The sequence below is a fragment of the Medicago truncatula genome, chromosome 2 (genome assembly GCF_003473485.1).
Source record: "Medicago truncatula cultivar Jemalong A17 chromosome 2, MtrunA17r5.0-ANR, whole genome shotgun sequence".
NCBI classification, from domain to species: Eukaryota; Viridiplantae; Streptophyta; class Magnoliopsida; order Fabales; family Fabaceae; genus Medicago; species Medicago truncatula.
Window position 1 is genome coordinate 4,824,797 of NC_053043.1, and position 12,985 is coordinate 4,837,781.

The window sequence follows — 12,985 nt, forward strand, 5'->3', positions numbered from 1 at the left end:
GTAGTATATATTTTAAATTTTTGTAATTAACTTAGAGTTTGGTCTAGCACTAAAACATCATATCATGGAAATGGATGTTCCGGGTTCGAGCCCTATTAGTGTTGTTAGTTGGAGGTAAATGTAAAATTACTGAGAGTCATAATGTCTTCTCCATCTTGAACTAGGCCTCCATTGGAAATGGATCCTCTCAAAACAAAAACAAAAAAACTTCTCAATTTTCATATATCTTAAATCACTTTTTCCCCCTTTTTACAAATTCTAATGTTCATCATTCCTTTATATTTTTTGCCACTTGAGAGGATTCTAATCCATTCCATTGAGACTTCCGACCCAATCATTGTTTTTTTGGATCGGAGTGTAACTCCCGATTGGCTTATTTCAAAGGTCGACTAACAAAGGTCTATACAGCAATCACCACTATCAAATTACAATTTGGATTTTTATTTTTCAAAGGAAATAAACTAATTCGTATTGAAAAATTGTGTCCTTAGTTTAATGATAGATTATTCTTTTTCTTGTGGTTTTTCATAGGTTCTCTCTTGCGAAAAATTTATTAGTCGATACACGTAAGAATCTTGGTTTGCTATGTTGTGGGAGTCTAATCCCGATCGCTAAACTCAATCCTAATTGGTGATGATAGATTATTCTTATTAGATTATTATTATATTTTTGATTCTTTTGTAAAAAGACAAACTCTTCTCTTTTGAGGTTTTAAAACTTGCAACCGTGTGTGTTGCCACTTTTAGTTTTTAGACATTCAGAGATGCTGATACTTTTTTGCGATCATTGATAGTGATATTTGCTATGGTTACGTTATACTTATTTTTTACTTTATATTTTATTTTGCACAAAAGCATATCGAACTTATTATAAATAAATTCTTTTAAGTTTAAAAGGAAGATTGTTTTCGACCAAAAAATCGAAGATTATTTCCTCTCGTGAAAGGAGTGGCCAGTGATATTTAGGCTAAAAAAAATTAGATGTTTTACTCAAAAAATAAATTAGATGTTGCAAATAGGTTTTAATGGTGTAGATGACCACACATGAGAGAACGTGAGGAAAACCAACGGGAGAGAAATATTTTCCGCAGGCAATTGAATTTCTTTCTATCTTGGATTGGTTTCTCCCTAACTATTGATTTAATATAAGAAAATGCTTACGGCTTGGATTGTTTTGAAATCTTTACCATCCATTTTAATATTATATCTTTCATTTTTTATTTTTTTTTAGGATACTAATGTATCTTTCATTAACTTGAATTTTTTTATTAATTAAACCTAAGGCTTGATTAAACCTAGAGACTTGGAGGCAAGCCTTAGAAGCGTATGGATTCCGCTTGAGTAGAAGCAAGACGGAGTATATGGAATGTAACTTCAGTGGAAGGAGAAGTAGGTCTACCTTGGAGGTGAAAGTTGGAGATCATATCATACCCCAAGTTACACAGTTTAAATATCTTGGGTCTTTCGTACAAAATGACGGAGAAATAGAAGCAGATGTAAGCCATCGTATTCAAGATGGGTGGTTGAAATGGAGAAGAGTCTCAGGTGTTTTGTGCGATAAGAAAGTACCATTTAAGTTGAAAGGAAAGTTCTATCGGACAGCAGTCCGACCGACGTTGTTGTATGACACAGAGTGTTGAGCGGTTAAGAGTCAACATGAGAATTAAGTAAGTGTAGCAGAGATGAGGATGTTGCGTTGGATGAATGGTAAGAATAGACATGATAGGATTATGAATGACATCATTAGAGAGAGAGAGAGTGGGGGTAGCACCTATAGTAGAAAAGTTGGTAGAAATAGGCTTAGATAGTTTCGGCATATAGAGAGAAGACTCGTAGATGTCGTGGTAAGAAGAGTAGATCAAATGAAGGAGAGTCAAGTTAAAAGAGGTAGATGAAGACCTAGGAAAACTATTAGAGAAACCATTAGAAAGAATTTAGAGGTCAATGAGTTGGATCCAAATTCGGTGTACGATAGAACACTATGGCGTCATTTGATCCATGTAGCCGACCCCACTTAGTGGGATAAGGCTTGGTTGTTGTTGTTGTGTTTATTTGTTCTTATTCATTTCATTCTGCAAAGGAGTTGAATTTGTCATGAGTTTTGTCATTCATATATATGGTTGATTTTCTTAACGAAATGCTGATGTAATTATCATTCTGCAAAGGAGTTGAATTTGCCATGAGTTTTATCATTCATATATATGGTTGATTTTCTTAACGAAATGATGATGTAATTATCATAAGTATTTTAGCTAAATCTTGTCTCCAAAATAACGGGCAACGCTTTGGTGCCTTTGTGGCGCCAAAGGTATGTAATCAGCGAGTGCCACATGTCCAAGGCTTTTATTTTAATCTGATTAAATGAAAAAGAGAGAAACACAAGGCGTTTCTTCACCTTCTCTCTCACTCTGTTTCTGCAACTTCAACAGTTCAATCCACAACCCATTGCCGTCATTCGATTTTGTGCCATCGACCATCCTTCCATCACTACGCTACTGTTCAATACATGGAAAGTGAAGAAAAGATCATCGTTTGGTGACAACGTTGCTGTTCTGTTTTCCCCTTTAAGAAAATAATAATCAAAAGAGAAATGTTAAGGACAGTTGCTCACACACTCTCTCTTAGATACTCTCTCAATGTATGTTGCCACCTGTCCTTCTTTTTTAATTTTCTTAACTTACTAACCGGAAGACCAGGTTAAGAGGCTTTCAAAACTTTCTTTTATTTCTTATTTTTTTAACATTTTATTGATAAATAATTTAAAACAATTTATACTTGTTTGATAAATAATTTAAAAAAATGCACTTGCTTGGTAAAAAAATTCAACTCTAGCTTATTAGAAGATGGACAATAGTCTACACCGTTTAATTTATAAATACGATCCTCCGAAGAATATACTTGGTTAAATAAAACAAAAAAGATATAAGTACACCATTTGATCAAATCGGATATAATATACCATTTGATCAAATAGGATATCCATATAATATACCTTGGATGGAAAATGTTGTGGAGGACCTAAAAAGAATAGTTGATTTTTTTTTTTGTTAATTACATTTTTAGTTCTTGCATTTTGACCAACTCACGAAATTGATCCTACCTCTTTTAAATCGAACAAAATCGTCCATAAACTATATGTTTTTTGTAGTTTTAGTCCTATCTTCCTATTTCCAACTCCAGAAACGCACAGAAATGACAGTTTTAGTCCAACCACCTATGCTCAACCATGAAATAAACAAGGAATAAATCATGTGGGTACAAGGAATCTGCTTTGTTCAACACACAAACCAAGAAAAACCCTAATTTTTAAGACATGTTTCAGGTATGTAACATGTCTCGGGAATTAGGTTAGTGTGCTGAATAAAGTAGATTCCTTGTACCCACATGTTTTATTCTTTGTTTATTTCATGGTTGAGCATAGGTGGTTGGACTAAAACTGTCATTTCTGTGCATTTCTGGAGTTGGAAATAGGGAGATAGGACTAAAACTGCAAAAAACATATAGTTTAAGGACGACTTTGTTCAATTTAAAAAACATAGGACCATTTTCGTGAGTTAGTCAAAATGGTAGGACCAAAAGTGTAATTAAGCCTTTTTTTTTTTAAGATTAAAAGAATAGTTGATTTTATTTTTATTTTTTGAGGGAAAGAAAAAGGGAGGTGTAGGGATTTGTATTTTCTCTATTGAAAATTTTCTCTTTTTGTTCTTTCAAATAAAATTTCAACCATCAAACATTAGAGAAAAAAATAAGAGTTAAATTATAAAGAAAAGTAGTTAGTGAATTTTAATGGTAGAGATTTTTCTTGGTTACTTAATGGTGGAGATTAAAAATGAAGTAAATTTAAGAATATGTTTTAAGGAGAGAATTCAAATCCGAGGTGTAGTGGCTTATGTCAGAAGATGTTAGATTAAAAATGAAGTAAATTTGAGAATATTTTTTCAAGAGAGAATCCAAATCCGAAGTATAATGACTTATGTCAGAAGATGATGTAGTAAGTTTGTTGAGCGTTTTAATGAAGTTGCTAAATATCCTCCTTGTAATGACCATTGGAGATTTTAATTTCCTTATGCTTTTGTTCAAATCCTAATTCGATTGAACTTTTGAGCGTTGTTTTAATATGCCCCCTTGTGATTTTGGAAATTTGAACCTTCATCTAATTTGGCCATTTGATGATTCACTTTGTGTTGCATCAAGACAATTTAAATTTTAAAGTGCTTGACCTTTTGAAACGATGTACCAAGAGATGATTCATCAATGTTGGGATCAAAAGTGTTCCTATCATAAATCTACTTACTATATATAAAATTTAAATCCCTATGATTTTACCATTTTACCTCTAAGAAGGGCATTTTTATAATTTTCTATTTGGTGGGATGTGGTTGTTGCCACCTCACATTTTTTCTAAAGAAAATGTATGGCGCGTACTCTATGGTGGATTTGAAAGTTAAAGGTATTATTTTCTCATTTGTCAGCATCAGATGATAGGATTTTATATAAGTTTGATAATGACATGAAATATGTCTTTCCTTATGTAGTGGGAATATAGTTGATGTAACACTATAGTTGATGTAACATCAATTTATCTTGAGTTCTTTGCTACCATTTTGTAGTCAATGGCAATCCAAATATATGTGACAATTGGTCAGGTTCGAGGCTGCTCATCAACCTACATCATCCGGTTGTTGAGAAGTTTAAGACTTATTAAGTTTGCATTATGATTTCACAATACAATGTTAGAGTAACTTATTATATCACAATCTGATTTGATTGTTTTTTGACCATGTTTCTTGAATTATTATCGTGACCTTAACACTTCTCAAGATCAGAGTCAAAGCTACAGTCAGAACTTAAGTCAGAGTTCGGCTTCTTCTCAACGTACTTCGTACAACGATATTTCCAATCTGTCTCAGGTTAGGCCAATTGCTGAATTTATAAACTTAGTCAAGGTCTGCTTTTTTTATGCACAAATATGCTTTGAGTTTTTTTACGCACAAATTAAAAATACGTCTTGCATTATTCTTTATTTCATGTGCACAATTTGTGTTAGGGTACATTCTGCATCACTATTTGGAAAACAACTAAATTCAATCCTAACCAGTTTGGATGGTATTATGAGAGTTGCATCAAATGTTTGAAGACGTCAATGTCAAATGGTGTTAGCTATAGATGCACATGCGGGAGTGATGCTTAATTTCCATTTGTTTCAACAATGTTAATTGGTCAACGGGGTACATATAATGAACATGCATGCATATATCTAGACTTTATATGAAGATAATAGGAATATAAATTAGAAGTCATGATACATTTTTTTTAGCTTAAAATCAGTTACGCTACCTTTATTTTATAAATTATATGTAACTATATTTGCATACATCTTATCCATGTTAATATGCATTAGACTGATATTGCAGTTATTTCCCTGTTTAGCATTTCCCAAATGAGGTGTCAAGAACAATTCTGAAAGGAAAGCGCAAAACAATCACTCTCATTGATGACCAGACACGGAAAGTATAAATGTCGCCTCATTACCGCCGAAAGAGCAAGCTATGAAAAATACTTGGGGTGGGCAATGATTCAATTTCTACATAGAACGTGCGATGGAAGAAGGTGGTAAGCTCATCTCTGATCTCGAAAAGTCACCGAAGAACTTGCACGTTCGAGTTGTTCTAAAGTAGATCTTTGCTGCTGAACTATTTGAACTTCTACTATTTTGACGTATCGCTTTGGACTGTAATCGTAAACTATCTTGACTTTGGGATGCCATTTGTTCTTTTCATTTTGTCTAATGTAGATATTGGCAAAAATCCCTTTTTGGTTAGTCTATGACACTTGCAGTCTCTTTTATAAACCTATATATTATGTAACGTTAATCTGCACATTGTTGGTTCCTTCATTGGTTTCAATTAGTATCACGTTAATTATAATGTTGTTTTCCCATCTCATAAACAAAATAGAACATGCTCTTTTCCTACAACAAATCTTTATAACGCTTTGGTAAATGTTGTAGAAATGTATATATATATATATATATATAACATCTAATTAACACCGCAATTTGTTTTGTACCTACCACTTTCCAAATGAGATATCAAGGACATTTCTAAAAGGAACACGGAAAACAATCACACTCATCGACAAACAAGCTCAAAAAAGGTATAAGTGTCGGCAAAGAGAGCAAGTTACGAAAATTACTTAGGCGGTCAATGGTTTAACTTTTGCTGAGAACATTTGTTAGAGGTAGGTTATAAGCTAATTTTTGACCTAGAGAAGCCACCTAAAAATATGCACGTTCAAGTCGTATACTAGATTATCACCTTAATTCTAATCCTATACTAGATTATCTTCATTCACTGATGCTAGTTCTTTGCCTGATTTCATCTGTTTTAAATATGGGTATCAATCCTTTTTTTGTCACTCTATAACAACAACACTCTTTTTATTTTATTTTATAATTTTCGATAATATGTAATCATAATTCACACATCATTGTTTCCTTTATTGGTTCCAATTGTTTTCATCCTAAATATTATGTCAATTTCTAATCTCATAAACTGATTATATGCTCTCTTAATCATCCCATACATGATATTTTATGATGAATCACAATGTTCCGTCGTTTTAATATCTCTTCTTTCGAAGAATTTTTTAATCGAATACATTTTTGAACTCGTGCGAAGCACGGGTTTGTAACTAGTAATAAAGAAAAATCTTATGGTTCGGATGGATGGAAGTGTGTTAAGGAGTGGAAGTTATTAAGCTTGATCGTGTTTTGGCTATAAAAAAAAATAATCTTATGGTTCAAATGGATGGAATTCAAAAGCGTTTTCAGAGTGGATCGTACTTCGTAGGGATGGAAATAGGTGAGTTCAACCCATGACCTAGCCTACATCAACTCTACACGTTAGGTAATACTTTTTAAAAAAAAAATAGATAAAGCCAAGACTTTTTATTAGAAGCTTGTTTAACTAAAATGATCAGGTCGCGAGCCATAACAAAGTCTTTTAGACCTATGAGGTTGTCTTATTTAAGTGAATACGAATAAAACATTTTATTACTATTAATATCATCTCAATTTTTGACTTTTTATTAAATTATAAATTTGTTAACTTTTTCATTTTTTTTTTTTCACAAAGTCAATATTTAATCTTTTTAATGTATATTAATTTTTCACATATTTAAATGTATTATTATATGATAGAATCGAAATATGATATTATATCCAATCAAATTTTTAAAAATGTAATGTTAAATATCAAAAGAGAGTTTAATCTAATTAATCTTTTAGTTTTTTAGTCTATTTAATGTTCAAGTATTTAAATATGTTAATATGAAATAAACTTTTAGGCCTAAAAAACAAGCCTATTGAAGGCTACATGTCAGACTTCGACCTAAATTTTTTGATAGACCAAACTTAGGCCTAACAAGGCCTAAATCGTCCCATCCTATTCTTAAACTTAATGGCGCGTACTCTATGGTGGGTTGATGAGGTTAGAGAAGAAGTTTCAACACGAGTTGTAGGATATTCTTCATAAAGAGGAGCTGATGTGGTTCCAACGCTCTAGAGAAAAATGGCTTATTAGCGGTGATAGGAATACTCAATATTACCATTTAAAAGTTGATAATAGGAAAAGGAAAAATAATGTTTCGCTGCTTCGTAAGGATCAAGGTGATTGGGGTTGAGGATACAAGTCATGGTTAATGATTTTTATAAAATCTTATTCACAGAACCATGTGGAGAAAATGGAGCGGCTGGGGTCTGGGGACGGGGTCGTCAATTAAGTATGGGGAAATTCAAAAAGTGATTGCTTATATGATTTCACAAAGGCTTTAGGTTTGGATGGGTTTCCAACTTCTTTCGTTTGGTAATCTTGGGATTTTGTTGGAAGGAGTATTTGCAAAATTTAAAAAGGTGTGAATGAATATGACTGGCGTGGAAGTGGTTAATAAAACTAATAGACTTTTGATTCTCTTCGCAATACTATTTAGGAGACAGTGAGTAAGGTTGTTGTCGGGGCGAATGATGCATGAAAAATATTGTGGTGGAAGGGTAAACATCTCTCATTATCCTATAATGACAATTACAATCCTTAAGTTTTGTATGGAGGGAATTTAAAAAATTCAGCGAGATCAGTAGAAGGCAACTTGTGCATTGGGTTCCTTTGGCTTCAAAGACTAAACATTATGAATGACATTAAATTAAAATTTATCTTAGGGAGTTTATTATGGAGATAAATCACTTTTGGCTGAATGTGGTTCATAGTGATGGTCGAGCTAAATAGTAGTAGATGATGATAAATATGGTGAAGAAAGAATTGAAATGAAAAAATAAATAAAAAATGTGGTAACAAATATGGAAGAATGTAGAAGTAGCTTAACTTGAAATGTAACTTGTGTAAAAGAAATATTGTGCTTTTTTTTTTTTAAAAGGAGAAATATTGTACATGTAAGTGAAAAATGTTGATTTGATATAATATTCAAAAGTAACTATAATGACCAAAATATACGAAAGAACAATATTGAATTGTTGAGAGTAATACAATGTAATGTAATAATCAGTAAAGGACACATGTCAATTAATGAGAAAACATATTTGCTGTGAGCCATGAATAATGTAATTTCCTTAACATATACACCATGTCCCTCAGCCGTAGGGATGGAAATAGATCAGGTCGGCCTACAGGGGTCTACGGCCTAGCCTACAATAGGGCAGATCAAGTCATGCTTTTTTCTTAAATAAAGAAGGCCTAGGCTTTTATTTTAAACCTATCCCTTACTCCTTAATTTTATTAGGTTGCAAACACTTAACCCTAAAGATTTGGAGCCAAATTAGCAGCAATTAATGCTAATAAGCTAACCCTAAAAAAATTTGGCTCCAAAGTAGTAGCCTTTAGATATTCTTAAAGCTTATTAGGTCATGCTATTAGTTAACCTAATTTTTCCCTCTAATTCTATGTCATTAATTGCTAATCAACTTGACCATAAAAATATTTCTCTCATTTTACATGTTAAATTTGAATTTCAAAATTTGGCTTGACGATTGTTATATTCCCTATACTACGTGCCTTTACTGATGCTTGGTAATAGCACTGTTACCATGCTTTTTAACATGACTTTTAGATACCCCATGCAAGCCAATTGAGTCCTCTTCTATTGTCATTAAAAGCACCTCATTTTTCCATGAATTTCTTTGCCTTATTCTCCGTCCCAATAGAAACATTTCCCATGCTAGATAATTAATTCCTTTTCCATATGGAAACCATTTTCCATTTCTAATGATCAGAATCACTGACCCATCTACACTCTCTCTGTCCTAGAACACTTTTTTCGTCTCTCTCCCTTGGCACTCTCTGCCCAAGAACCCTAAATTCTTCCAAATTCTCTCTTGCACAACATATTTGAAATTGAAATTGATATTTGGGGTTCAAGTATTTAGGTTGCTCACTCTTTTTCAAATTCGTTTGTATGGTTCTCTCTCCACCTCAAAATTGCAGTTCTACAAGCTAGAATCATCGATCAGGTTTGTGAGTTTCGTTCTCCCCGTTTTGATTTATGTGTGTTCTGGTTATGTGTCTAATTTTGTGCTTACTTGGTTCTCAAGATGATTGATAAGGGTAAGCGAAGGTCATATGAGCACATTTAATCTCAGAAACAATTGTAAGGGAATTCACCAAGAAGAATTCACCAAGAAGAAAACCAATAGAAAAGGTGGAATATCTAAAGCAAGGGAATTCAAGTTATAAGTCAGGTGATAAGTATTGATAGTGTTGAAGCAGAAGAAATAGTAACTGATGATTTTTGTGAAATATCTCAGTGTGCTGACAACACGAAATACGAAATATATGAATGAAAACTCATCAGGTAACCGTTTCGGATTGTTATTGTTTGTAACAATAACAATTAGAATTTATGCGGTAAGAATAATGCATTTTTCAATTACCAGGAAGAATGTTACTGTAATTAAGAGTTAATGTTGCAACTTAGAATTTGATACATATCAGTCTGTAGTGCTTATGAATGTTACCGTAATTACGAGTTAAACTCCACTCTTTGCATCTACGTGAGATGCATGTGTTATTTACATTATATTCCAATGTAATAATGCGGTTTTCAACTACCAGGAAGAAACAAGGATGATGCAGATAAGTCAAATGGCACCGCTGTTTTGGAAACACCATATGGTCTGGCAAACGGTAATATTTGTAGAAACTATTAGAGAAAAAGACATATCGAATGGTGGAGTAAATTTTCCTCCACAATGCTCAAGTTAAATGTGTGTTTGAACTTTCCATGTGCTTTTTTAGCAGTTGCCTCATCAACACGATTTTACCGATTTATATGTTGCTGTTTTGAGAGTTACTTATAGAGAAGGGTTGAAGATATTAATCACAGATGAAGATGGTGAAGACACTGAAATGACATTCAACGTCGTCTATGAGAAAATATTTTGTAATGTGTAGTATTATAAAAAATCCAAATTTAGGAGATTGTATCGATACATTACTATCAATTGACAATACATTGATATTAAATTTCCAAACTATTTTGTATCGGTATTCATTTCATATTTAGATCAGCAACTATATTTCGTCTAATAAGACCTGTGCGACGAACGGGTCACCAATCTAGTTTAACTTAAAAGGTCAGGCCACATGCCTCTCAAAAAGTCTCTTAAGCCTATTAGGCTGACCTATTTAAGTAATATGAATATTATTTATTATTATATTATATTTTATACTTTCAATTAAAATATAAATTTATAAACTTTTTCAATAATTTAAGCTTTATTAGTATACATTAAGTTTTTGCATATATAAATGTATTATTATAAACTAGAATAGAAATATGGTACAGTATATAATCGAATTCCCTAAAACCTCGTGTTCATTATCAAAAGAGAGTTTAATTTAATTGAACTATTAGTTCGCTGGTCCATTTAAACTTAGACCACATTGCTTATTTAAATATGTTCATAAGATATAGGCTTTTAAACAGGCTAGTATGCCATATCAGGCTTTCAGAAGATTAATTTCAAGCCTAAAAAGTAGGCATATGATAGGCCGCAGGCCAGACTTAGGCTTTAAGAAAATATGGCAGGTCAGGTTTGGGCCTTGCAAAGCCTAGCTCGGGCTAACCTATTTCAATCCATACCATCCGATCACTAATATAAACAAAAGTTTAATTTTTAGATTCTTCATTAAATTACGTATGTAGTCTTTAATAAAGTTTAAAGACTACATACGTAATTTAATAAAGAATCTAAAAATCAAACTTTTGCTTATATTAATGACTGGAGGGTGTACTTTCTTATATTGCCATTTGGGAGCATAGTACTTTTATTTATTTATAAATTATTTGCTAAAAAAAATTATTTATAAATTATAGTAGATGTAATTAGGAATGTTATATACCACTTGTTGTGACTCAATAAAGTTCTTAGGCAACGAATGATCATTATTGTTTGCTGAAATGATATGTGTTGACCATTCATTCTTTTTCCTATTTAGCTGGTCTTCATGACTAATTATACATCTCACATTCTAATTTTCATTGCCTAAGATTGCAATTTCAAACTAGGAGAGGAAAAAACGGGTCAAAACAAAAATTTCGACCATCCACAAATAATGGGAGACATTAGAACCTCAAAGAACAAACAGAAAAAATAAACAGAAACTAGTTTGATCCATTATTTATTTTAGTATAAAATGCAAGTCCTTCTTCATTGCAAACACACCATCACCTTTAATTAAAGTAAATTAATTTTCATATACTCATACCAACAATATCAAGAACAATGGCAAAGTCTACAATCCCCCTTGTCTTCACCCTTTGCTTTTTATCCTTCTTAGGTTCGGCTTATTCCAAGTCTGATCGCTTCTTTGTAGAAGGTGTTGTTTACTGTGACACATGTCGCACCCAATTCATCACCAGATTGACCGAGTTCATTGAAGGTACGTACATATTTTTTAACATGAATCTATGAAGCACATATACTCATTGAATTATGCGTGTTCCGGTATCAAATATGTATCATGTTCGACACCAACACACACTGTCACATATATGTCAATTTCTTAAATTATTATCGATGTTCACATGTCATGTCGTGTCTAGTGTCTGTATAGTCTGTGCCTCATGATGATACCTAAAAGTGAAATTAAGACTATTGATTATTATTTTTTTAAAAGAGTCTAACGATGAAACTCACACACATTTATTACTAAGAAGCGGAGAATTAGGAGTTCTAACTCGTGCCTTAGCATATCCAATGTCTTGCAAATTGACATATATAAATAATAATTTGTGTGGCCATATATGTAATGAAGGTGCAACGGTGCGTGTGGAATGCAAAGAAGATAATGGAACATTGACATTCAACAAAGAAGCAACAACAGATAAATCAGGAAAATACAGTGTGGAGATAGATGGAGACCATGAAGATGAAACATGTGAAGTTATTCTTTGCAAGAGTCCAAGGAAAGATTGCTCAGAGGTTGACTCAGAAGCTCACCTACAACAAGCTGCTAGGATCAGTGTCACAAACAACAACGGAATTGTGTCCCCAGTTCGTGCTGCTAGCCCTCTTGGTTTCCTTAAGAAAGAGCGTCTACCTAAATGTGGTGAGGTTCTCAAAGAACTTGGGATTAATGAAGATGGAACTGAAAAGGAGGACTAGATAGCTCAACCTTATGTCCTTTGCCCACATTAATAATTAGGGTTCTTATGTGGGATTAATAATGGAAGCTTTTATGTATGTACCTTTGGAGGAGTTATACTAGATTTCATGACCCTCAAAGGATATTCCTTTCATTTTTATTTTCTCTAGTTTGTCATGTTTAATAATGTACGATTCATCCCAATCTATTTTAGGGTTTGGTAACTAGTGCCCTAAAACATTGGTTAAGGATTTTATTAGTAGAAATTTTGCTTGGAAATTCAAGTTTTTACTTTTATCTTAATAATAATTACACAATTTTTATTTCAAA

At 32.6% G+C, this 12,985-nt stretch overlaps 1 protein-coding gene across 1 annotated transcript; it reads left to right on the top strand.

Annotated features, from left to right (window-relative positions):
• Nucleotides 1-11,471: 11,471 nt before the first annotated feature.
• On the top strand, nucleotides 11,472-12,985 carry LOC25485957 (olee1-like protein). The gene is made up of 2 exons (XM_013607099.3): nucleotides 11,472-11,950; nucleotides 12,326-12,985. Exons 1-2 carry the CDS (start codon nucleotides 11,794-11,796, stop codon nucleotides 12,673-12,675), a joined length of 507 nt encoding a protein of 168 aa, XP_013462553.1. The 5' UTR covers nucleotides 11,472-11,793; the 3' UTR covers nucleotides 12,676-12,985.

Excerpts from the sequence above, each read along its gene's own strand:
- LOC25485957 (XM_013607099.3), top strand. The coding sequence starts at position 11,794 with ATGGCAAAGTCTACAATCCCCCTTGTCTTCACCCTTTGCTTTTTATCC. Across the intron at positions 11,951-12,325 it reads ATTGACCGAGTTCATTGAAG|GTGCAACGGTGCGTGTGGAA; the intron begins GTACGTACATAT and ends TATGTAATGAAG.